The following is a 27479-nucleotide window of genomic DNA, read 5'->3' on the forward strand; positions in this document are numbered from 1 at the left end:
TGGCATCTTGCTCATCCAAGCATCGTAATTGGCGTGATGTTGTATTATATGGATGAATGCAGTGGCGTAGTGATGGGGGGCGGACGGGAGACCAAACCAAGCGCGGAGTGGATGGGGCACCAAATGACACACTCAAAAAAACGGTTTTTTGTTTTTGTTTTTGTATACAACATCGAGGCTCGTGTAAGAGCTAACATTAATGACAAAAAAAAAAAACGGATACATAAGAAATAATAAAGGGAGCAGGAGACAAGATGGGGAGAGAACGGGAAGCACACAGGTACAACATTTGGGAGCAGGGACATCGGGAGATCTGTGGGAGGTAGAGGGCTTGGGGGGAGGGTGAAGGGTGGGAGAGGTAAAAAAAAAAAAACACATGGGCACAGCTAGGACTTCCAGGAAAGAAGTCGGTATTTCAGAAAAGTGGATCTGGGGTGAATTAACGGGGTTAGAAAAGATCAAGGTTTCGGATGGGGGAGGATAAAAGATTGTGGTGAACAGCTGTTTTAAAGACCTGGAGGGATGAGTGGGATTGAAGAGAGTGAGGGAGTTTGTTCCAGAGGCGGGGGAAAATGGGAATGAAAGAGTGAAGGTGAGCAGAGAGACTTGATTTTGGCAGTTGCACCACAAGAGGGTTGCAGGCAGATCTTGTACGACCGAAAGGAGTATTTGGGGGACAGAGCACAGACAGGGCTGGGGGTGCGAGGCCAGAGAGGAGTAGGTATAAGACAGAAAGACCACCAACCTGCCTGCAGTGAGTGAGTGAAAGACCCTCAGAGTTAGCTTCATCGCGGGAGATTCCAATGATTCTGAAAGCTTTGGTTTCAACAGCGTGAAGCTGAGCTTGGTGTAAGGCAGGAGCACCAGCTCAGAGGGGAGAGCAGTATTCCATTGAGCTGCGGATGAAAGCCTTGTATGTGGTGAGGAGCTCAGGTTTGCCAAGGAAGGACTTCGCACGGCAGAGGATGCCCAGTCGGCGACTGGCTTTGGAGGCCAGCTTGGAAATGTGGATTTCCCAGGAAAGACCATGGCAGATTGTGAGACCCAAGAGCTTGAGTGACAGAACTTCTTGAAGAGGATTGTTGAGAAAGCAGATGGGAGAGTTGTCCAGACGGTCTTTTCGGAGAGACATAGTGAGTGTGTGAGATCTGTCAGGACTGAAAGACATGTTCCACTTGTTTGACCAGTCTGTGATTTTGTCCAGGTCTGCAGAGAGTGAGGAGTCTGCAGACTGCCGATCTGAGGGATGAGGTATGGAGCAGTAGAGAGTGGAGTCATCAGCAAAGAGATAGAGAGGATTTTCCAGAGAGTCGGAGAGATCATTGATGAAGACCAGAAAAAGCATAGGGCCCAGAACACTGCCTTAGGGAACTCCAGCCTGAACAGGAAGGGGGGGGGGGGGGATGAGAGAAATCCATTCAGGGCCACACGTTGACTACCACCAGAGAGGAAGTTCGCAAGGCCATGCGTGGATATTTCCATGGATACCATCGGAGGAGAGTTTTGTGACTAGAGCGGGGTGCCAGACCGTATCGAAGGCACATGATATGTCAAGGAAGACAGCTCTAATTTCCTGTTTGACATTGAGGACCTCCATCCATTGTTGTGACAACAGAAGCAGCATGTCCAGAGTGGAGTGACCTGGTCTGAATCCAAATTGATGATCAGAGATAAAGCCATTGGAGAAGAGGAAGAATTTTATATTCGAAGCAATTATGGATTCCATGACTTTTCTGATAATTGGGAGCAGGCTGATTGGTCTGTAGTTGCAAGGATCTGTTTTTCACCTTTTTGTGTAAAACGGTATGTTGGCTGATTTCCAAGCTGATGGTAGATGACCTTGAGCAAAAGAGGGTGAAGAGAACAGAGAGAGGGTGTGAAAGAGCGGCAGAGCAGGATTTTGGGACCCGTGGGTTGATGCCGTCTGGTCCAGGTGCAGAATCAGAGTCGAGGATTGACAGAAACTTCTCCACCTTGTCAGGAGAGAAGGACACGGAGTCCAGGAGCACCTGGGTATGGTGGGTACAGAGAGAGATGGGTTTGGGACACAAGATTTTGAGGCAAACACAGAGTTGAGGCATTCAGCTTTTTCACGTGCTTACTCAGCTGTGTGGCTGTTTGAGGTAAGGGAGAGGTTGGAGGGGGAACAAACACCAGAACCAGATTTGACAAGCCACCACCAGGATTTGGAAGAGGGAGACAGGTTTGAGAGTTCACTCTTGAGAGTAGAGAGATATTGTTTCCTGGCTGTCCTGAGGGTAGACACACACTTGTTCCGGGCTTTGTGAAAGGGAATGAGATTGCCTTCCGTTGGATTTGCCTTCCAGGAGGCGAAGGCAAGTTGTTTCAGGGCAACTGCCTCACCACAAGATTCCGTGTACCATGGACGGGAGGAAGGATATGACAACTGAAGACGGGATGGGATCATCTGTGCATGAGAGAGAGCAGTTTACTTTGGAAGAATTCCCAGGATGATTTGATGTCAAAGGCAGTAGAGATGGGAGACCAGTCCAGATGATTTATGGCTGCTTGAAGACCGTGCCAGTTGGCCTGAGTGAAATGCCAGACTCGTCATCGCTGAGGAGGCTCTCTGAGAATGGCCAGAGAGATGTCCACTTTAACAAGCATATGGTCAGATGAACCGATTGGAGCAGAAGAAGCGCAGCAGACATTTGCAGGGAAGTTTGTCATAACCAAGTCTAGAAGAGAAGATGCCCCATTGACTGATATCCGGGTTGGGAAGTTGACAGATTGTGTCAGTCCCAGTGAGGCGCAAAATTCCTTTGCCGAGGTGTCATGGCTGGTGAGAGAGGTGCCCACACCAAGCCAGCTGGCATGATGACAGTTGAAATCACCACATATGAGGAAGAGAGAGTTGGGATGAGGAGATAGTAGTTTGTCCATGTTATCAGACAGCGAGATGTAGATGGAGTCATCACTGTTTGGTGGACCTTACAACACACATATGAACAAAAGGTGGGAGCGAAGGGGAAGCCGTAGCCAGAGGTAATCCTGGAGGTGAGGTGGAGAGAGGGCAGTGCAGGGAGAGTGAGGAAGAGTTTTTGATGAAGATAAATTATTTTCATGCTCCATTTGGTTGTATTTGTATATAAATTAAAATACAACGAACTTGTGAGATCACGAGAAGCAACTTTCAGAACCACATTTTACAGTTTAAACTCCATGCTATGTGTCAATGTGTCAGGTCGCGATGTTTACAAACTCCTTTCCATCCGGATTCACTTTTTGCCTAATTCCTATTTCTATCACCTCGCACAGTAAATAAATCCGTGTTACGGTGTTCGTACTTACCGGGCTGCTGCTGCATAGATCTCTTATCTTGTATAATGAGGTATAATATGTGCACTCTGTAACATGGAGATCGCCCATTGGCCCGAGGGATGGAGGGGTGTAACTGTTGGATGTTTATTTATGACGAGTTGATCAGATCCAGATGTCTCTCTGCGCCATACGAGCCCAATTAGCGACGTCCAGTATCACGTGTCATGTTAGCCATGACGTATGACGTTTGACGTTTGATGTAGATGTGTTTGAGGGGAAAAAGCGAAGGTGCTGGCTCTTGAAGAGACTGGACACAAAGGTAAACGTGGTGAGAGTGAGACGCCTCAGTGAGTGTGATGGATTGGAAGGATACCAGGTCTAGCTGTCCAGCCTGGGTTTTAATCCCGACGCAGCTATAAACTGTTATCCTGGTGTTTAACTGGAGGGGTCATTCATCAGTGTGTACGCCATCGCCGTTAAGCTGGCCGTCCCATCTGTCGGCATTCGTTGGTGGACGTTAAGCTGGCCTTCCCTTCTGTCAGCATTGGTTGATGGACGTTAGGCTGGCCGTCCCATCTGTAGACATTGGTTGGTGGACGCTAAAGATCCCACGGTGTTCTTCTGAAAGAGTATGGGAGATGTCCCCAGCCCATGGCCAAATTACAGACGCTATAGTTTGCTTGCCTACTCACTACTCAGGCCTACCACTGCAATATTAATACTATAGTGTTAATTTGTGATTGGAATGATGAATGATGCTGTTTGGAATGAAAATATAGTGTTTGAGGGGAAACACCAGGAAAAAACACCAGGAAAAAACACCAGAAAAATAAAATGCTGAGCCTGCTGGGGAAGCTTAAGCTCTTTCATATGGCTCCCTCAATAGGAATTTCTGACTATGTCAGTGCCTGCATGCGGCGCTATTTTTGACCTTCGCCCCGAGCTCCACAAACCATCACTACGCCATTGGATGTACGCAAGCGGTTATGAAAGTATTTCCACACTGGAGCAATGCTTTCTGGCCTTTGAGAATATATTCTGGCAGGTGAAGATTGTGTTGTAGTCTGAGCAGTTATAAAGGTATCACATGCATGCACATTCTGGTGCATGGGCCTGGGCCTTGAGGAGAATATCTTCTGGCAGGTGTAGATTGAGTTGGAGTCTGTTCTGGAGGTCATTGTCCGAGTCATGGAAAAATTGTGGAACGAACTTGGACTGAGTATCCTGTGGTGGTAGAGACCCGATTTTGTGGTCGAACATCCCATGTATCTTTGAGGGATTCCAGCCAAACATTGTCACCTCATTTAACCCAATGGATGTCATTGATAGAGCATTGTTGTAAGCATGAATGTCCTTTAGGTGGTGATCATAAACTTCAAACAGGTCCTCAATAGTTTTGGTTTGGTCTCCTGGAGAAACTTCAGGTCCAACAACCCCCTTCCTATGAACATACAGTCACAAATCAGTTTGTCATTATCGATGCCTCAAATTGATTGACTCAAAGTATTTTTGTTGTTGCCTCTGATTATGTCCTCTTGTAACTGCTTTGCCATAGTGTTCTTTTTATCAGGTGACTTAGACATTGTTCATCAGTTTGTGATTCTCTGACAGACACATGACATTCCTTCTGATTGTGCAGCCATTCTTCATTTTCTGTTACTGTGTTGTAAGCCTGGCATTGTCTGTTTTTAGTTAGTTGACTGACGTCTATTGCCAATTTCTTATTCCTCTGACAGATGCCTGGTGTTTTCTCTGAATGGAAAGTCCATCTTCACAATGTTTGTCAGTTACTACTTCACTGACAGATGCCTGGCATTTTCTCAAATGGGCAAGTCTATGTTGATGTTGTTATTCAGTTTGAGATTCTCTGACATTGGCAAGTTGATCTTCCAGTAATTGTTCCTGTTTCACATCTCTGCCTTCTTATCTACTCTATACAGACAAAAGTTGATCTTTGAGCAAGGTTTGACCTTGCGGCCAGCATTTCAGGACTGCATACGATTTATGAATTGAGGCAAATAGAACAGACAATTCTGTATTTTAGGAGCAAGTGATATCCTGAATTTGGGGAGGACTTCTTGGATGCCGCATTACTAATGTGAGACTGCTTTAGCTTGTTTTTCCAGGCCCGGATATGAATGTGACTCCTGCTTCCCACATGACTCTGGGAGACACAGCACCATGTCCAAATAAGTCAGTAGTAATGTACACACCAACCCTTTTGAGTTTTTGACCTTGTGACTTGTTCACAGTCATTGCAAGCATGACCTGATTGGAAACTGGACCACACAATCTGAAAGGGGAAAATGGGAGTCTGATGGTGAAATGGAAATTCGTGGAATGAAGATCTGCTTCCCTTTGCTTGGTCCTATTGCGACTTTCGCTAAGATGATATGATCATAGAGGCCAATGATGTATCAGGAGCCATTGTAATGTCTGTTAAAGGAGTCAAAATTCTGCAATAACATGACAGGCATCCCAAACTTTAGCTCCAGTATATGGAGTGGCATGCCTGAAAGCTGTTCAGAAATTTGACAGGGAACTGGAAGGTGTTGGCATCATCAACTATCTTGTCAGAGCTCCTGTAGATTCGTTTATCACCTTGTAAGAGTGTGATAAGGTGGTGATTCACATGCTCCACCTCTGCATTGGTTGGACAAAGAACAGCTCTGGAACAGAGCCACTCCTTATCTTCCTGGTGGACTTGTAGATCAGAGAAGACCCAAACAACCAACTCTTCCCTAGTACTCCCTTAAAACATGAGCTGCTGGTCGAGTGATATCTTGAGTTTGACTTTAGTGATGTCATTTGCCAGCTTGCCTTTGCCGACTTATATAAGGTAAGTGGCAAAATCTGCATGAGTGCCCTCTGGTTCCTCTCTTGCCATGTCTCCACGCATATTATATGTCAGCTTTATGACCTCAACACTCTCCCAGAGAGGGAGATTTTCAAGCACTGACCAACAATTTGGGCTCGACCATCCTTCCATACCACTGCAAAAATGTGGTGCTGGCCACCACTGTAAACGACAATGACTCCTACGAAAATCCTCCAATCCTTATGAATTTCTTTGAAACTGCGGTCCTCCATTTCAGTCATTCTTGCATTTTGTTTCTTCATATTCATATCCATTTCAGTCATTATAACACTCAGTCCGAAGCATGCAATCTATATAATATTCTCCGTAGATGATTCTGTCTGTGAGTCTGTCTGTCTGTGAGCCTGTCCGGGGTGTGGCCTCCTCCATTGAGGTAGTAGCTCCGCCCATTCTGGAAGAGGCTTCAAAAACAAATATCCACCATTTTCTTTCCTCGTACAGCTTTGAGGCCTCTTTTGTTAGGCCCGTGTTGTCTTGCTCCCTCTCACAGTTTTATTTCAACTCTGATTTGATATCTCATTTCATTTTTCACAGTCTCTAACATGGTTTTAGACTCGGTTGAAAAAAAACAGGAAGAAAATTAAATGAAAGTTACCGTTTATGGAACGAAATGCATTTTCAAAGGCCTGTAACATAAAGTTCATTGAGTCTCCCTCGTGGCTTTATCTCGACTCTAACTCACCATCTGATTTCATTTGTATCGGTGGTTTTAGACTCGGTTTCAGCAATAATTGAGAAAATTCACGCACACACGGGAAAATGCCGAGATCTATTAAAAATTCGCGCCACGATGTATCATACACCGCCCAAATAACTCAGACGGGAAAATGCCGAGATATATTTAAAAATCCCGGCAGACGTTTCCATTTGATGACAGTCGTCACAAAAAAGTCAACAATGTAGAGAGAGGGGCAGACTTCGTTCACGTATCGCCACAGATGGGAAATTGCCGACAGATATTTCTTCGTTCTTATTTCATTCATCATTATTATCTGGAAGTAAAGGTAATCCTGTGTAAACACTCCATTCATTCCATTGATCTTTTTTTTTTTTACACCAGTTTTCAACATCGTGTTCACATCCAGAATTAATAAACAAACTCCATTTCACGTGTTTCTGGACGTGTAATTCACATATGTAAAATAAATAAATAAACACACGGGAATTTGATGAGAGATTTTTTTTTGTTCTTATTAATCCCTACTGGTGTACACCGGAGGGAACTATAGGTTTCCACTCCGTCCCTCCGTCTGTCAGTCCGTCATGCAAAGAACAGCTTTCCGGATTTTATTTTCTAAACTCTTAATCATAATGATTTCAAACTTGGTACATGGTTTCCTCATGATAAGTTACAGATCAAGTTCGAACTTCATGACGTTTCGATCATTTTTGACAAAGTTATGGCACTTTGAACTTTGCTAATTTCCCCAACAGTTTTCTGGACTATAATTTGGAGTGCGGTAAGTCAAAGCTGTTAATATTCCTTGTTTTAATTCCAATTTACATTCTGTTTACACTTTTAGTGAGAAGTAGGGGTCTGTGCAACCATTCATGAACTTTATTTGGTGCAAATCGGATATTTTTTTAGCTGAGTTACCTCAGACCGTGAGTTGGTAATTATATAATTCACACAGTGCAATACGTGCAGGCCGCTTCACGGAGCGACCTTGCGGGCTTATTTTAACTCCGATTTACATTCTGTTTCCACTTTTAGTGAGAGGTAGGGGTCGGTGCAACTATTCATCAACTTTATTTGGTGCAAATTGGATAATTTTTAGCCGCGTTGCCTCAGACCGCGAGTTGGTAATTATATAATTCACACTGCCGGTAGGGGACATGTATTGCAGTGCAATACTCAGAATGCTTGTTAGTCCCCTACCGGTGTACACCGGAGGGGACTATAGGTTCGCATGCCATCCCTCCGTCCGTCAGTCCGTCAGTCTTTTTGAGACATGAGTCTGTCACCCAAAGAACAATTTTCAGGACTTTTTTTCTAAACGCTTAATGCTAATGATTTCAAACTTGGCACATGGGTTCCTCATGATAAGTTACAGACGAAGTTCGAACTTCACGACGTTTCGATCATTTTTGACAAAGTTATGGCACTTTGAACTTTGGGAATTCTGATAATTCTGATGATCCTTAACTCAGTGCCATTTTAAGTTTTAATTTCCTTTAAAAACCCATTTCTCTGCAATAGTAGGACCGATTGAGATAAAATTTTCACCATATGATGGACTCGGTCTGTAGAATATTTTAATGGTAATTATGACGTCACAGGTCACGTGGTTCGGCCACCATATTGTTTTTCGTGAAAACACGAAAACCCCCTTTTCTCTGCAACGGCTGAACAGATCGAGGCCAGACTTTGCAGGCAGAATCGCATACCCATGACGAACAAAAAAGTCAGCGAGCATGACATCATGCATCACATGGTTTCAGAGTTATGACGTTTTTAAGCATGAACCTTTAAAACCGAGCTACTCCCTCATTTTTGATCCAATCGAGGGGAAACTTCACAGATCTGTTCAGCACTAAAATGTCCTTTTGGAATTTGCGATAGGGCACGTGGTTTGGCAGATATTGTTAATTAAACGAAAATGTTTTTTAAAATGGATATCCGTTGTTTATTCTCAAGTTCTCCTCAAGCCGCACTGCGCGTCCTCAGCCTCGTCTCGCGAACGTCAACAGCGCGACACAGTGTGCGCTTTCCGGAGGGGCGGAGCCAAGCCGAGCAACATATATATACACATCGATCATTGATCGTGAACCGGAAAATATAATAAATTACTGATGACTGATGGTTTCAGAGTTATGACGTTTTTAAGCATGAACCTTTAAAACCGAGCCCCTCCCTCATTTTTGATCCAATCGAGGGGAAACTTCACAAATCTGTTCAGCATGTCAGTCTACTAAAATGTCCTTTTGGAATTTGCGATAGGGCACGTGGTTTGGCAGATATCTTTAATTAAACGAAAATATTTAAAAAATGGATATCTCTTGAATCGCTAGTACCTCAGACCGTGAGTTGGTAATAATTTATATAATTCACACAGTGCAATACGTGCAGGCTGCTCCACGGAGCAACCTTGCGGGCTTATCAACGAGGCGAGGCGTAACACACGTGTCTCAGCATACCTCAGATCAGGTTTGTAAACCAGCATCAACCGTGCATAAATTTGCATATTCGATCATTTTTGACAAAGTTATGGCACTTTGAACTTTGGTAGGGGACATGTATTGCAGCGCAATACTCACAATGCTTGTTTTATAAGCTATGTGCACGTACACTTTAAAGAAGTTTATTTGAAATCTTTAATTTTAAAAATGTCATTTTGTATGCTGTAACGAAAAGAGTAACTTTGGTTTTTGTGGGACAGAAAGGTGCAATGTAATGTTCTTATATACTGCCCAAAAGACTTTTTTTCCCCCCAAGGGACTTTTCCATTTGAGCTGCATTCTTTATATCGTCGGAATGTTTCATTCTTTCATTCATTCTTTTCATTGTTTAGATGTAGTCACATTCTTTAGACGTTTTCTTTTGTCTAAAGAAAATTTCATTCTAAAGTTTTTCGAAAGACATTCTAAAGTTTCATTCTTTAGACGTTGTCACAATAAATCTTATTACAATAGAGCAAACGTATATGGTTCGCTATGTATGTATGTATGTATGTATGTATGTTTGTATGTATGTATGTCTGTTTGTATGTTTATATGCGACGAAAACGTCTTCTTCTTCTTCTTCAATTACATTTACGACCCTCTTAATTACCCCTCTTGTGTTAAGACTGCTGAGACCCCTCAGACCTTTAATGACCCTTTAATTCCCCCAAGACCCTTCAGACCACCAAGATCCCTGAAGACCAAAAACACCCCGAAGACCCAAAACACCCCAAAGACCCAAAACACCCCGAATACCCAAAAGACCCCGAATACCCAAAAGACCCCGAAGACCCAAAACACCCCGAATACCCAAAAGACCCCAAACACCCCGAAGACCCAAAACACCCGAATACCCAAAAGACTCCGAATACCCAAAACACCCCGAAGACCCAAAACACCCCGAAGATCCAAAACACCCTGAAGACCCAAAACACCCCGAAGACCCAAAACACCCCGAATACCCAAAACACCCCGAATACCCAAAACACCCCGAAGACCCAAAACACATCGAAGACCCAAAATACCCCGAAGACCCAAAAAGACCCAAAGACCCTTAAATACCAAGAAGAACCTTAAGACCCAAAAGCCCCTGAAGACCCCAAAGACCCAAAAGACACCAAAGACCCTTAAGAACCAAAAGCCTCAGAAGACACCAAAGACCCAAAAGACCCTGGAGACCCAAAACACCTCAAAGACCCAAAATACCCTTAAAGGCCCAGAGGATCCAAAAGACCCTGAAGAGCCAAATGGCCCTGAAGACCCAAAACACCATGAAACCCAAAAGACACCGAAATGGTCAAATATGCCTGCCCCTCTGAAACGACGTGGGGTGAGGCGCGCAGAGCGCACTGATTCACGCTAGTAGTTACATTTAGGTACTCTGCACATGGGGAGAGGGGCAGAGCTTTGTTCTCCAAAGGCTGGTGCCGAACCTGCAGATCAGGTCGAGGTGGTCATGTTGGAACAGATTGAATCTGGTCCGGTAATTACGATTATAATCGCTGCCGAAGTGGCCGCTGCCATTCGTCGTGATCCTGTGCTGTCACTTGTTGCGCACGTTGTTTTGTCAGGTTCTTGGTGCGAGTTGCTCTCGGCGTCAGAATATGCTCTAAATGCATCACGTCCATCCTAGCTGTCTTTAGCTCAAGGTTGCGTAATGTGGGGCATGTGGGTTGTCATTCCTGCTTCTTTATGTCAGCACTGTCTCAATGAGTTGCATGAGGGTCATTTGTAACTGCCATTTCCAAAATGAATAAAAGAATAAGGGAACAGAACGAGACCACCAATGAATGTCATGATCCTCTCCCTCTCCCCTGTGTGTGACCCACTCCCCTGTGTGTGACACACTCCCCTGTGTGTGACCCACTCCCATGTGAGTTATCCACTCCCCGTTGTGTGATCCTCTCCCCGGTGCAGTGTGTGTGATGTGGGAGGGATGGGGTGGGGAGGGAGGGGATTTGAGCTCTTGAAGTGACATTTTACATGAGGTGTAATTACACATTTCAAGCTGTATTTCCCATGTGCATGCACGTCCATTCACATGTTATCAGAAGTAAATAAATTGTGTGGATTACATCATTTGTGGATGTGATGAATTGCCAAGAACCATTTTGTAAAACTGAATGTGCAAGTCCAGCATCTGAATGAAGATGTCCAAATGTCACACACCTCCATGCCCGTGGGATTCCCATGGATGCCCCCACTAGTACATATATATATATAATACTAGCCAAAAGCACCCGGCGTTGCCCGGGTTCTTTTTGAATGAATTTACTACTATAATTCAGCTTTTACTCGCGGCCGTAGAAGATTGACTACTATAATTTAGCTCAGCTTTTAATTGCGAAATGGGCCCAGCCCGGCCGAAGCGGCCTCAAACGGCCTCACCACCTCGCCTATAACCTTCATGGGGCCCGTCCCGACATTTTTTGTTTCAGAGGTTTCCTCCTAACTTTCACCGTTCAGGAGATTAGCGCGTGCAGACAAACAAACAAAAACTTTCTTTTATATACGTATATAGAAGATATTGTAGGAGTTGCGGATGAGAAGAGGGCGAGACACTTCTCAGCTTGTTCAAAGCTCCTTTATTCCAACAGAACTAACTCGTGACCGGAACTCATGCATCTTTTATAACACAAAATCACTCTTAAGGGGGCGTGGCTCCAACACCCGAGAGCACGCCACGCCCATACCATCAATAGCCCCACTGGTCCCGTGCCTGTGGATTATGTCCCAATGGGGCAACCCCCACAATATCTATATATATATATATATATATATATATATATATATATATATATATATATATATATATATATATATATATATACATATATATATACATATATATATATATGTATATATGTATATATATATGTATGTATATATACATACATACAGACTTGGCATTTAATATGGAATATTTTTTTGTGGGGGTGAACTTACTTTTCAAGATGTCTTAGAACCAAAAGTTCATTGGAATTATGTTGAAACTATTCTAGATTTTGTTAATGTGACCTTTAAAAGAAACAAAAACCACATTTGACATTTCGAAACAAATAAATTGATCCTTGAAAGTGATGTAAACTGATATCGAACTCAATTCATGGACAGTACTGTGTTAAACTTCTGTACGTTTTCCAGAAGTATCTCTTTATTTTGCACATTAGCCAAAAAATTTTTTAACAAAAACAAAAGTTAAATTACGACTGGGATTACGGACAGTAAAATTACAGTTCAGTACTTCGTGTAACCCCCACGAGCATTCAGGAGAGCACGTACATGTCAAGGCATGCTGTTCACGAGGTTTGCCAAGGTTTGGACAGGAATCGCTTGCCATGCAGTGACAATAGCCTGCTGCAATTCACGCACAGAGGTCGGCTGCTGGTCCAAGTGGTCGATTTGATGCATTAATTCTGCCCACAAGTTCTCTATCGGATTCATATCCGGGGACATGGCAGGCCACTCCATATGCTCTACACCACGGTCAGCAAGAAAGTGTTGGATCATGCGAGCACGATGAGGCCGTGCATTGTCATCTTGGAAGACAAAGTTTCCTCGAAAGGCTGCACGAGCAAATGGAAGCAATGTTTCTTCCAGAATGGCCCTGTGCTTGAACTGGTTCAGGTTTCCATTCAGAACAACAATGTCAGTTTTGCCCCCTGCATGAAAAGCAGCCCAAACGGTCACCGCACCACCTCCAGATTGGACTCTTGGCACTATACAATCTTTATTGTAGGCTTCATGCACTTGTCTGCGCACTCGGACGTGGCCATCTTGACGATAGACCAGAAATCTAGACTCGTCACTGAAGATCACGTGATTCCAGTGTCCTGGCTGCCATTGACGGTGCTCTCGGGCCCACTGCAATCGGCGCTGGCAGTGTTGTCTGGTCAGCCATGGCTTTCTCAGGGGACGCCTGGCACGATAGCCTGCTTGAACCAGTCGTTGGTTGACTAGCCTTCTGGATACAGGCACATTTGTCAGTTGCTGCCACTCAGCCCTAAGCCGATTAGCTGACTTGGTATGGCCATTGCGGACTAACCGGTGCAGCTGGCGATCATCCCTCCTTGTGGTTCTGCGGGGACGTCCTGGCCTCGGTATTGGAGTAGGGACACCCCTCTGAGCATTTCGTTTCAGGATCTTTGACACCTGACCATGAGTGATGCCATATTGCCGAGCAATAGCACGCTGTTTCATGCCGTAATTTCGTAAAGCCACCACTCCATGACGAACAGCATTGTCGAGTTGACGGACCATCTCCAGAGGAAGCGGCAATAACTTTTGGAAACGTGCAGCAGTTGTTTTCCACTAATACAGAACGCAACAACCCTTGTATACCCGACTGTGAAGCCAATCATCAAATGCACCTGTCCGTACATTTTGCCACGCCACCTGTGATATAATCCTGTTGTTGACTTCTTGCTGCGACAGACAATCAGTGACATGGTTCTTTCAACAAATAAATCACCAAAGTGTAAAAGAAACTCACCAGATTGATATACTGAGTTAAGAAAGTAAACCCAAGTCAAGAAAAAAAAAAATTCCATATTAAATGCCAAGTCTGTATATATAAACCTGCTGAACGGTGCAAGTAAATTTCAACAATTACAGCTTTCCTTGGCATTGCCTGCATAATAATATCTATGATTTCCTATTTCTATTGAACTCCAAGTTCAAGAGCGAAGTGACAAACTTTTTTCTGTTTAGATAAATACCCCACATTTACTATGAAAAAGCACAAGGTTATCTTCATTCGAATGTAGCACATGGTTGTGGTTAGCATCAGTTATTACAGAAGCGCAGCAGTTCTAGAGCAGGAATTTGGAACAGGAATTTGGAATTTGTTCAGGTTGCCGATGGTAATTCAGTTACTCTTCATGACGGACATTGTAGGATATTTAACATCCATCAACTAATACTGACAGACAGGACGACTGGTTTAACGTCTATTCTAGGCACTACACACACATTGATGCCTCACCTTGCCTGTGAAACACCAGGATGACAGTTTATAGCTGGGTCGGGATTTTTACCAAGGCAAACAGCTCACAGATGAGTGTGTACACCTCTAGGCTATTCTACCAACCCAGTACACAAGGTCATATAGTATTTGGAATCATGTCTGTCACCTAGCTTCAACCTTTGTACAGGATGGTCAGAAGAGAATTTTTATAGGTTCATGGGAAGTGTGGTGAAACTCTGGTTGCTTTATTCCTTCTCATGGAGAGTGTGGTGAGGTATTGAAGCTGAATGCTTCCAAATGGGTTCGTTTTTATCGATATTCACTCATTTCTGCTAAGCTCTGCATCCAGATCGCTGACGTTATCAATAGCTATGTAATCCTTGGTCCATGTCAAGCAAGTTGTCCTTCAAGTTTTAATCACAGCATATCAGGACTGAAAGTGACTTTTAATCAACAAAATCCCTTAGCCTTGACTATTGATCAATATAATCTGTGTCTTTCTTCCTCTGAAGTTACCTTACCAAATTAAAAGCCATTAATCAAAAAGCAAAAACCAAGTGTTCTTTCAGGTATGTTTCAAGAGAATAAATCCAATTGAGTAATGTACTATGTAATGTTTGCAGAGCCGAATGCATTGAGAGACAGTTGGCAGCATGTTATGAGAACAGACTACAAGCAGTCAATTGCTAATCTTGAAGCTCGATGGCAGTCCCTGTGCTTAAACTTTGCAACTTTGTTCTTACTTGTTTTGCTCTTATTTGAGGAATTTTGCTTCTTCTTTTTTTGAGAGCCAAATCAAGTATTTCCTTCATGATTATGCTCTTCCATCACTTCATCTCCTTTCCTTCCAAACTCTTATTCCTTCTTTATACAGTGCCTTCAGAAAGTATTCACACCCCTTGACTTCTTCACATTTTGTTGTGTTAAAGCCTGAATTCAAAATTGATGTTTTTTTGTCACTGATCTACACATGTATATCAAAGTATCAAATAATATCATAATATCAAAGTAGAGTTTTTTTAGAGATTTTTACAAAATAATTAAAAATGAAAAGCTGAAATGTCATGAGGCAATAAATATTAAACCCCTTTTGCTGTGACACTCCAAATTGAGCCCAGGTGCATCCAACTTTTTTTCCTTTTTTTTGGTATACAAGATCGAGGCTCGTGAAAGAGCTAAAACTACTTTCTTTGATCATCCTTGTGATGTCTCTAAAACTTGACTGACAAACTTCACAAACCTTGGCTTAATGGGAGTGGCCAGATGGAAGCCACTCCTGAGAAAAAGGCAATGACAGCATGCCTGGAGTTTGCAAAAAAGGCACGAGAAAAACTGAGAGCATGAGGCAAAATATTATGTGGTCTTATGAGACGAGAATTGAACTCTTTGGCCTGAATGCAAAGCGCTATGTCTGACGGAAACCGAGCACAGCTCATCACCCATCTAACACCATCCCTACCATGAAGCATGGTGGTGGTAGCATCATGCTATGGGAATGCTTTTCAGCAGCATTGACTGGGAGACATGTATGGATAGGGGGAACAATGAATGGAGCCAAATATAGGCAAATCATTGGGGAGAACCTGCTTTGGAGTGCAAAAGACCTTAAACTGCGGCTAAGATTTACTTTCCAACAGGACAATGACAAAGTTTAGCCCTTAATTATATAGGTTTGGTACATCGACATGATAATACAGATAGTTTTATGGATGGAGCTATCGAATGTGGTTAACATTCATGCAAAATCCCCAAAAATACAAAATTTTTGACCTTTTGACCTTGAAATGACCTTTAAATTCAAAATTGAGGGTGGCATCTACCCACATATTCTTCCTCATCATATAAATGATTGGTCTAGCATGGATTCCTTGTATTAACAAAAAAATGTGGTGAAAATTTTTTCTAGAGGACTTTTCATGTTTGCCTGTTCTACTATAAAGTGATCTATGAACTTTCTAGTTTGTTTGTTTGGAACAGATTTGTTTTAACGTTTATCCCTTTGGAGCTATTCCTTTGGAGTTATGGCTCAGTTGAGCTGATATGGATGAGATTCAGAGGAAATGTCAGCATCACTTAAAATGAGGCAACTACCTATTTATAGTCACTCATTTATGCAGCTAACTTCTCTGTTATTTACTGCCATTGTTGTTGCAGCCTTAAATCAGGAATGGATGGTCTGATATATGTAAAATTTTCACTTCCAGTGTAAATTGCATGATCTGTGTGTTTTTTTTAAACACATTATGTAGTGCCCATCCCAAATGTAATTGGGTTCTTTTAAGAGTTGATCACAAGGTGTGCATTGGAATCGCACGCAGAACAGTTTGGGAAAAACAGACAGACTAACCTGTCCCAGAAGGGCAGTAGTGAGCTAGCTGGGTTTTATTCTTCTGCAACTAGCTTATTTCCAGAAGCTTAGTTTGGAATACAAATCCTTTATATTGATTTCTTTGCTCAGATTTGATCCCAACATTTGGCATGGCAGTCCATTGCCGCAAGACCACTCACTGTACCTGCAATTTAACTTTTATCATTATATTTTCAGAAACGATTCACCTCATTACCGTTGGAAACTGATCGTATGAACCAATAATATGAAGGTTTATATTCAATACATCTTTTTGGCCCATAACTTTGATCTCTCCGGTGCAGAGACCATTGAGCATTTTCATTAACCTGGTTTATTGTAAAATGAGAAGACATGCCCTTGGTGCAGTTATGCGCACAAGAACAAATGGAAGCAGTTTCTGATTACACTTGCTCAAGGAAATGAATTTCAAAAATCTACATTACATTTATGTAAATAAGTGCTCAGAGTACAAAGTTGGCTATTTCTAAATCTTACTATCGAAATAAGGGATTTTATTATTATACCTATCATGTGCAAGGCCTTCCAAAAAGATAATGTTCTGCCTGAAGGGGAAATTGATGACCTTTTTCATCATATATTTGGCTTGTCAGGCGATGAAATATCTTCTACTTGCTCTTTCAAAAGATAATGAGGCTAATTTGAAGATCATATTGTGAAAAAGACGTTCGTTTCGTTTTCACCTTGTACCACAAATTAGTTGTATTCAACAAAAATCCAACAATAGGTCATTGAATATGCTGGTCCTGTAGCTTTTGCGTTGTCATTAAAGCTCAAGCCTGATGAGATCATTGGGCTAATATACTCCTCCTGGCAAATTATTTAGTGATTTGCATGCTCAGTCATGCATTCACAGACACAGGTGCGTGATCAAAGTACATGGTTACTTTCAAGAATTGGCTTGCTTTGGAAAGAAAACTTTTTCTCTTTGTGAAGCTTACAGTGCATTCAGAAAGTATTCAGACCGCTTCACCTTTTTCACATTTTGTTATGTTGCAGCCTTATGCTGAAATCGTTTAAATTCATTTTTTCCCTCATCAATCGACACTCAATACCCCCATAATGACAAAGAGAAAACAGGATTTTAGAAAGTTTTGCAAATTTATTAAAAAGAAAAAACTGAAATATCACATTGACATAAGTATTCAGACCCTTTGCTATGACACTTGAAATTTATCTCAGGTGCCTCCCATTTCTCTTGATCATCTTTGAGATGTTTCTACACCTTGATTGGCGTCCACCTGTGGTACATTCAATTCATTGGACATGATTTGGAAAGGCCCACGCCTGTCTATATAAGGTCTCACAGCTGACAATGCATATCAGAGCAAAAACCAAGCCATGAGGTCGAAGGAACTGCCTGCAGAGCTCAGAGACATGATTGTGTCGAGGCACAGATCTGGGGAAGCCTACAAAAAAATCTCTGCTGCATTGAAGGTTCCCAAGAGCACAGAGGCCTCCATAATTCTTAAATGGAAGAAGTTTGGAACAACCAGGACTCTTCCTCAAGCTGGCCGCCCGGCCAAACTGAGCAATCGGGGGAGAAGGGCCTTGGTAAGAGAGGTGACCAAGAATCCGATGGTCACTCTGGCTCAGCTCCAGTGATCCTGTGTAGAGATGGGAGAAACTTCCAGGAGGACAACCATCACTGCAACACTCCACCGATCTGGGCTTTATGGCAGAGTGGTCAGACAGAAGCCTCTCCTCAGTGAAAGACACATGAAAGCCCACAGAATCTTGTTTCTCGCAGTCTGAAAGTCCTTTAGGTGCTTTTTTCAAACTCCAAGCGGGCTTTCATGTGTCTTTCAAGGCGAAGTCCTTCCTTGTCACACCTGAGCTCCTCAATACATACAAGGCTTTCATCCGCAGCGCGATGGAATACTGTTCTCCCCTCTGGGCTGGTGCTCCTGCCTCACACCTAGCTCAGCTTTACGCTGTAGAAACCAAAGCTTTCAGGATAAATGGTATCTCCCGCGATTAAGCTGATTCTGTGGGCCTTTCACTCTCTCACCACAGGCAGGTTGGTGGTCTTTCTGTCTTCTGCCGACTTCTCTCTGGCCTAGCTCCACCAGCTCTGTCTGTGCTGTTCCCCCAAATATTCCTGCAGGACGCACAAGAAATGCCAGCAACCCTCTTCTGGTGAACCTGCCAAAATCAAGACTCTGCTCTCCTTCACTCTTTTATTCTTCTTTTTTTCCACCTCTGGAACAAACTCCCACACTCTCTTCAATCCCACTCCTCCCTCCAGGTCTTTAAAACAGCTGTTCACCACCATCTCTTATCTTCCCCCTTCCAAAACCTTGATCTTTTCTACCCCTGTTAATACACCCCAAATCCACCTCTTTCAATCTCTGACTTCATTCCTGAAATTCCTAGTAGTGTCAATTTGTTGCTTTCTCTCATGCAATATGTTTTTTACAGTGTACCCCTTCCTTCCCCCTCCCCAACACCCCCCCGCCCCACCCCCAGCCCTCACCCTTCCACAGATCTCCCAATGTTCCTGTTCTCTACTATTGTGCTTGTGTGCTTCCCTCTCTCTCCCCATCTTGTCTCCCCCTCCCTTTATTGTTTTGTGTCGGTTTATGTTTTTTTTTTTTTTTATGTGCTAATGTGTGTTTAATTTGACCGCTCTTACACGAGCCTCGATGTTGCATACGAAAAAATTTTTTTAAACCTCCTACCTACCTTACGACCCCAAAACGTTCCACAGAAGGTTATTATTGTCATTTTCACGAGCCGGTTAACACCGCCCTTGAACGGATTGACCGAAACAGGCTTTATCTCCGAGGCTCTCTTCAATTTATTGGTGGTATATGCACACGCGAAGCTGAGGAGAATCACAAGGACCTTATAGCTTTTATAAAACCAAACGGGTTTATTCCCAAAACACAAGCAGAGAAAATGAAGTTGATAATAACTATATACAATGAGTTATAATATATCCTATTAAAACTAAGGCGCTTCTCTCCAGTCACAGACAGGGAAGAGGGACAAAACGGGATGACTTATTCCTGGTGGCAGCAGGGGAGGGAAGGATGGGCATGGATCAGGTGATGAGGTGATGGGCAGGACGATGAGGAGACAATCAGGACGACAGAGAGGTGATGAGGAAACGAACAGGACGATCAACAGGTTGGGGAGTGGGAGGAGGTGGGGTGGGGGGGCGAGAAGACGAGAACAGCACCAGGCCAATGCAGCCAGGCAGGATGACCTCCTAAAAGTTTTCCACCTCTCAATTCTCCTCAGAACGAACCCGTTCTCCTCACAAAACCACGAACTCCTAGCACGCTCACTGTTCCTGCTCCTCCTGGCTCCTTCCCCTTCTTTCAGAACTCCCGCAATCCATTTAGAACTGGTCCCACTCAATTATCCGCAGTTCTCACTAATCCTCTTCAGTTCTCACCAATCCTCCCCCATTCTCACCAATCCTTCTTAATTCTCACCAATCCTCCCCCATTCTCAACAATCCTTACCTCTCTCACAACAAGCAAGCTCTCCTCAGATCTCATGCAGTTCCCTCACAGGACTAGTGCAAAATCTCTTGCTTCTCTTCGCACTCAACAGAGAGCTACTGGCTCCCCCCTGGTCTCCCTTGATTACCCACGGCCACTCCAGGCATTGGGCTTCACCCCCTTCCAGGGGACGATCGTACCTCCATCCTTCTCTCATTGCCTGGTAGAGTCCCAGAGCCTTCTGATTCGTTCTTCTGGGCTAGTGTGAACTCAGTTCTGCAGAGATGGCACCCGGCACGCCCATTAGAAGTTTAAAAGAGGTTTTACACATGGTTAATTAACTTTAATCCCTCTATATCTTATCACAAGCATGACCCTCATATTGTGCACATTTAAACACAATCCTTAAGCGGACAGGTATCTACCTCCTTTCATCGAGATTGGCTTTCCTACTTGCACATGAACCATGCTATTCTATACAGTTCTATCTCTTCTTAGGTAATCTCTAACACCCCCCATAAACGTAACATTACATTTCCTTTTAGGAAAATATGCAACTGTAATGGTTACTAAACACCTGTCATCTGACCAGATTCTCAGCTCTGATTGGTGGGCATTTGTGAGGGACCTCCTACCTTGTCAGGGACCTCCTAAATACATACATACATACGGACAAAAACGCTGTTCTAGACGGCTTTGCCCTATGGACTATGGCATAAAAATATGAGAAGAGAGCGCCTCTAGGACGAGTGATTTGTAACTACGATTGTACTGTTTATATAGTCATACTAATGATTCAAAGAAAGTTCAACTGTTTAAGAGTATTCAAAAAGTTTGACATTTATTCAAAAAAGCATTCCAAATTTTGTTTTTTTAGACTGTGCAGAAAGGCCATGGCACGGTCATCCAAGAAATCCTTTTCCACGGACAAGGCTCATATCAGACATTTTGGTTGTTGAGTGATCTTCAATAAGAATTACATCCCGGGTCCTAATATATCCTCCAAGGAAAAGATAGGGTTAGAGAAGGATGTGGAATAGGGCTCAGCTTTGGAAGGGACATGATATTGAAGGATTATGATGTTAGAACACTGCTGTTCCACAGCAGTCTGTGAAGCAAGAGAGTGGGAATGGGGTGATTATGGCAGTCAACATGTTATGATACCCTCAATAAGTGGGCACAAGAGGACATCCTCTGTAAGAGGTCACAAGATGATATCCTCTGAGACCACAAGATGATATCCTCTGTTGGAGGCCACAAGATAACTTCTGAGGCCACAAGATGATATCCTCTGTAGGAGGCCACAAGAAGATATCCTCTGTAGGAGGCCACGAGATAATAACTTCTGAGGCCACAAGATGATATCCTCTGAAGGAGGCCACAAGATGATATCCTCTGTAGGAGGCCACAAGATGATATCCTCTGTAGGAGGCCACAAGATGATATCCTCTGTAGGAGGCCACAAGATGATATCCTCTGTAGGAGGCCACAAGATGATATCCTCTGTAGGAGGCCACAAGATGATATCCTCTGTAGGAGGTCACAAGATGATATCCTCTGTAGGAGGCCACAATATGTTATTCTCTGAGGCCACAAGATGATATCCTCTGGAGGAGGCCACAAGAAGATATCCTCTGTAGGAGGCCACAAGATAATAACTTCTGAGGCCACAAGATGATATCCTCTGTAGGAGGCCACAAGATGATATCCTCTGTAGGAGGCCACAAGATGATATCCTCTGTTGGAGGCCACAATATGATATCCTCTGAGACCACAAGATGATATCCTCTGTATGAGGCCACAAGATGTTATTCTCTGAGACCACAAGATGGTATCCTCTGTAGGAGGCCACAAGATGATATCCTCTGGAGGAGACGACAAGATGATATCCTCTGTCGGAGGCCACAAGATGATATCCTCTGTAGGAGGCCACAAGATGATATCCTCTGAGACCACAAGATGATATCCTCTGAGACCACAAGATGATATCCTCTGTAGGAGGCCACAAGATGTTATTCTCTGAGACCACAAGATGATATCCTCTGTAGGAGGCCAGAAGATGATATCCTCTGTAGGAGACGACAAGATGATATCCTCTGTCGGAGGCCACAAGATGATATCCTCTGTCGGAGGCCACAAGATGATATCCTCTGTAAGAGGCCACAAGATGATATTCTCTGTAGGAGGCCACAAGATGATATCCTCTGTAGGAGGCCACAAGATGATATCCTCTGTAGGAGGCCACAAGATGATATCCTCTGTAGGAGGCCACAAGATGATATCCTCTGTAGGAGGCCACAAGATGATATCCTCTGTAGGAGGCCACAAGATGATATCCTCTGTAGGAGACCACAAGATGATATCCTCTGTAGGATGCCACAAGATGATATCCTCTGTAGGAGACCACAAGATGATATCCTCTGTCGGAGGCCACAAGATGATATCCTCTGTAGGAGACCACAAGATGATATCCTCTGTAGGAGGCCACAAGATGATATCCTCTGTAGGAGGCCACAAGATGATTTCCTCTGTAGGAGGCCACAAGATGATATCCTCTGTAGGAGGCCACAAGATGATATCCTCTGCAGGAGGCCACAAGTTGATATCCTCTGTAGGAGACCACAAGATGATATCCTCTGGAGGAGACCACAAGATGATATCCTCTGTAGGAGGCCACAAGATGATATCCTCTGAGACCACAAGATTGTATCCTCTGAGACCACAAGATGATATCCTCTGTAGGAGGCCACAAGATGTTATTCTCTGAGACCACAAGATGATATCCTCTGTAGGAGGCCACAAGATGATATCCTCTGTAGGAGGCCACAAGATGATATCCTCTGTAGGAGGCCACAAGATGATATCCTCTGTAGGAGGCCACAAGATGATATCCTCTGTAGGAGGCCACAAGATGATATCCTCTGTAGGAGGCCACAAGATGATATCCTCTGTAGGAGGCCACAAGATGATATCCTCTGTAGGAGGCCACAAGATGATATCCTCTGTAGGAGACCACAAGATGATATCCTCTGTAGGAGGCCACAAGATGATATCCTCTGTAGGAGACCACAAGATGATATCCTCTGTCGGAGGCCACAAGATGATATCCTCTGTAGGAGGCCACAAGATGATATCCTCTGTAGGAGGCCACAAGATGATATCCTCTGTAGGAGGCCACAAGATGATATCCTCTGTAGGAGACCACAAGATGATATCCTCTGTAGGAGGCCACAAGATGATATCCTCTGAGACCACAAGATGATATCCTCTGTAGGAGGCCATAAGATGATATTCTCTGAAACCACAAGATGAAATCCTCTGTAGGAGGCCACAAGATGATATCCTCTGTAGGAGGCCACAAGATGATATCCTCTGTAGGAGACCACAAGATGATATCCTCTGTAGGAGGCCACAAGATGATATCCTCTGTAGGAGACCACAAGATGATATCCTCTGTCGGAGGCCACAAGATGATATCCTCTGTCGGAGGCCACAAGATGATATCCTCTGTAGGAGGCCACAAGATGATATCCTCTGTAGGAGACCACAAGATGATATCCTCTGTAGGAGGCCACAAGATGATATCCTCTGTAGGAGACTACAAGATGATATCCTCTGTCGGAGGCCACAATATGATATCCTCTGTAGGAGGCCACAAGATGATATCCTCTGTAGGAGGCCACAAGATGATATCCTCTGTAGGAGGCCACAAGATGATATCCTCTGTAGGAGGCCACAAGATGATATCCTCTGTAGGAGACCACAAGATGATATCCTCTGTAGGAGGCCACAAGATTATATCCTCTGAGACCACAAGATGATATCCTCTGTAGGAGGCCACAAGATGATATCCTCTGTAGGAGGCCACAAGATGATATCCTCTGTAAGAGCCCACATGACAATTTTCTCAGATGACTATCAAGGAAGAGGAATTAGCCTCAAGGTGACTATGCTGGTATGGTATCTATCATGAGTGGTTGCAAAAATGTGACCTTCTGAATACACCGCTGTGCCACAGCCGTCTGTGAAGTGAGGAGCTTGCAACACAATGTCCATCCTTCATCAACCACAGTCTTTGTTTTTCCTGTCAGCGTTGGGCCAGATCACTGCAGCTTATTTCACTGCCTTCACCATCAGCCAAAGATAGATTTATTCTCCTTGTTGTACCATTCTCAGTGCCATTCTCCAGAATCCCACATTGCAAACTGTACCATATATGCTGCCATGAAAGATACTGTATGTATGGCTCTTTAAGCCTGTCCTCCGAGTTAAGTATTGTGCTTAGGTATGCTTAATAATTAATTTGGATGATTTTAAACATTATTCTAATTCTGTTTTTGATTGGGATTTTACAATTATAATAAAGCCATGCATTTTTCTAATCAAGTGTTGTTTTGTGATTCGATGTCTATTTCTGCTTAGCTTACTATTCACTTTGGCTTAATTTGACCATCTGAGTCATCAAACTTGGCTTTGCAATTTGAGGCCATGGCACCCACTTATGGGACATGGTTTCACTGTGTTCTCTTCCGAGGGTGTGGGTGAGTCTTACAAATGCCCCGTAGGCCATCGCCACCCATGGTCACGTGACAATATTAGGGTAGCAGTGAGATAGTGCTATCTCGTGGATACATTAGAGTTCTGTCGTGCCAAAATTTGGTCATTGGATTGATGTGATTGATAGATTGATGTGCCTTCCTAACTTCGTGTTCAGCTTCTCGTGATGGAATTTTATTGTTGAGGGGATAGCACTCCTTGTGGTGGTTTCAGGTAAAGTCCGTATATCCGTTGACCTGTGCTGCGTTTATTTTCTGAATGCTTATGACCGAGTGGTATGATGACTGAAATGCTTATGAATGTGAAGGGACAAAGTGCAAGAATAACTGAAATGGAAGCAAGTAGGGAAATATAATTAATAAATTTGCCATTTTTGTAACAGGACATTTGGACCAGGATGCACGTCGTGTGCATATAGTCTCCATTGAAGACCACAATGTCGGATCTAAGAATCTTTGGTAGACAAAGATTTATTGGTCGGTGGTGCCGGAGTCATGCCACATAGTCTGAACATGATGTTCTTCTGATCTTCCGAATTTCACTTGTTTATTGCTTGATTATTTCAATAAAATGTTGGTACATCAGAGTACTAGCTAAAGTATCATATTGAGGTCGAGATGTATCTTCTGCAGTTCAGGGGGAGTAGTGCTAATACAAATTGTTTCTGTTTTGTCAATACTCGTGAAAGGATCGTCAATATTGTTACTATGTGAAATTTCTAAATGACACGTTGATTATGTAAAACATTTTAACAGCACCCTTATGATATTTTTTTTTTCGACAGGTGAAGCTCGTGTGCATGCACACTGCACAGCTGAATGTCGTGTTCTCGGCCACTCTGACCGTTGCTGGATGCCACCTGACGCCATTCTCAAACCACCTGCTGATGGCGCGTCCTCCTTTACGGAGGGTCAAGCCGGGCAGCAGACGCCGAAAATGTTTGTGGATTGCAATCGAGACCTCAGCCCACCCGCGCTCGACAGAGAGATGGAGGTCGTCACCCGTCCGACGCCTGCCATGCTCCACGGCGACGGCACCTTGGGACGAGCCCGTGGCGTACCGGCAGGAAGCTCCGAGGCCGAGCAGTTGAAAACTTGCGGAGAACAAAACACAAACACGATGCATCGTGTGCCAGGCGCAACAGCGAGCGAACGTGCCGGGCGTACGCAGAACGCATGTGGCACGCTGGAACGCCGTGCCAAAAGACAGACATTCGCAACCTTTGGAAAGGCACCGCCAAGCGAATGACCATTTGCTTTCCACGCTAAGCGATACGCTTTCTGCTGATCCGCACCACCTGTTTCGGGGCACCTCCATGGCCTCCCTGGATTGTTTATACCGTATGGAAGAAATAATTGATCATTTCGTTTTTTTCCAAAACGGTTCCTCATTGATTTAAAGTAATTGTTTTTATAATTATTATTGTATTTCCTCATTGTTTATAAATGTCGTTATTATTATTGTCATTATTACAAAGTTATCTGTGCTTAACATGTAAACGGATTTAGCACTTGGCTTGAGATGACATCGCTCCATTTGGTGACATTGTTGTTAGAAAACCCTTTCAATACGTACTTTCACATTCCTGATTTAAACCTGCTTTAAAAAGGACTGCCTTTGTGAAAGTCTTTGTAATTCTGATTGAAGAAACTCCAGCACAATGGAGGTTTCATGGAGGGCCCAGGCTATTAGCCCAGCTGAACCATTTGACCGAAGCATTATGCGTAAACAAGCTGCGATACTCTTTGGCTTCATTAGACCATCTCGTTCGTAATTTCATCATGCACATGATCATTGACGGAATCTTCATCAGCAGCAGCATTTTATTTTTTAACAATCACCATTCATTACTACGTCGTACCTGTTCCCAAATATGTGGGGGCACTGGATGATCCTTTCATCCTCATCATATCCACTGGGTAGCTGAGACCATCCTATTTATTATTAATATTATTATGATCATTAATCTTAGTAATTATTCTTTGCCATCTGCCAGAATTGCCAGGAAGTTAATTGTTCACAATTGAATTGTGTGATTTCATATTATTGGATTTCAAAATAACTGATATTAACTCTTGTAATGAGCAGTATCTAAAATTCCGGCCGAGAAGCTACAATTGACCAAGCAGCTAAAATTGACCAAGGAGCTAAAATTGAACAAGGAGCTAAAATCAGCCGAGCAGCTAAAATTGACAAAGGAGCTAAAATCAACCAAGGATCTAAAATCGACCAAGGAGCTAAAATTGACCAAGGAACTAAAATCAACCAAGGAGCTAAAATCGGCCACGGAGCTAAAATCAGCCGAGCAGCTAAAATTCACCAAGGAGCTAAAATCAGCCGAGCAGCTAAAATTGACAAAGGAGCTAAAAATGACGAAGGAGCTAAAAATGACGAAGGAGCTAAAAATGACGAAGGAGCTAAAAATGACGAAGGAGCTAAAAATGACGAAGGAGCTAAAATACAACAACAAAAACAACATGGACCAAGGAATTAAATCGACCAAGGAGCTAAAATCGGCCAAGGAGCTAAAATCGTCCGAGAAGCTAAAATATGACCAAGGAACCACCTTTAGAGGCCATTTTTCCCCGCAGAGCAGGGGTTGGCCTTTTTCGATGCTCTTTTTCGATCTTGGTCAATTTTAGCTTTAGCTTAGAAGCTAAAATTCACCAAGGAGCTAAAATCAGCCGAGCAGCTAAAATTGACCAAGGTGCTAAAATCAGCCAAGCAGCTAAAATTGACAAAGGAGCTAAAAATGACCAAGGAGTTAAAATCGGCCAAGGAGCTCAAATATGACCAAGCATTGCTAAAATTGAC

General features: G+C 43.4%; 1 protein-coding gene across 1 annotated transcript in view; it reads left to right on the top strand.

Annotated features, from left to right (window-relative positions):
- The window catches only part of LOC137421079 (protocadherin-8), a 184519-nt gene extending 158243 nt beyond the window's left edge, over positions 1–26276 (top strand). The window contains exon 5 of the mRNA XM_078772673.1: positions 25450–26276. Coding sequence (XP_078628799.1) covers positions 25450–25913 — 464 coding nt within the window. The 3' untranslated portion in view covers positions 25914–26276. The remainder of the gene's footprint in view (positions 1–25449) is intronic.
- Positions 26277–27479: the final 1203 nt, after the last annotated feature.

This window comes from Myxine glutinosa, chromosome 2 (assembly GCF_964187855.1).
Source record: "Myxine glutinosa chromosome 2, kmMyxGlut1.1, whole genome shotgun sequence".
In the NCBI taxonomy this organism is placed as follows: Eukaryota; Metazoa; Chordata; class Myxini; order Myxiniformes; family Myxinidae; genus Myxine; species Myxine glutinosa.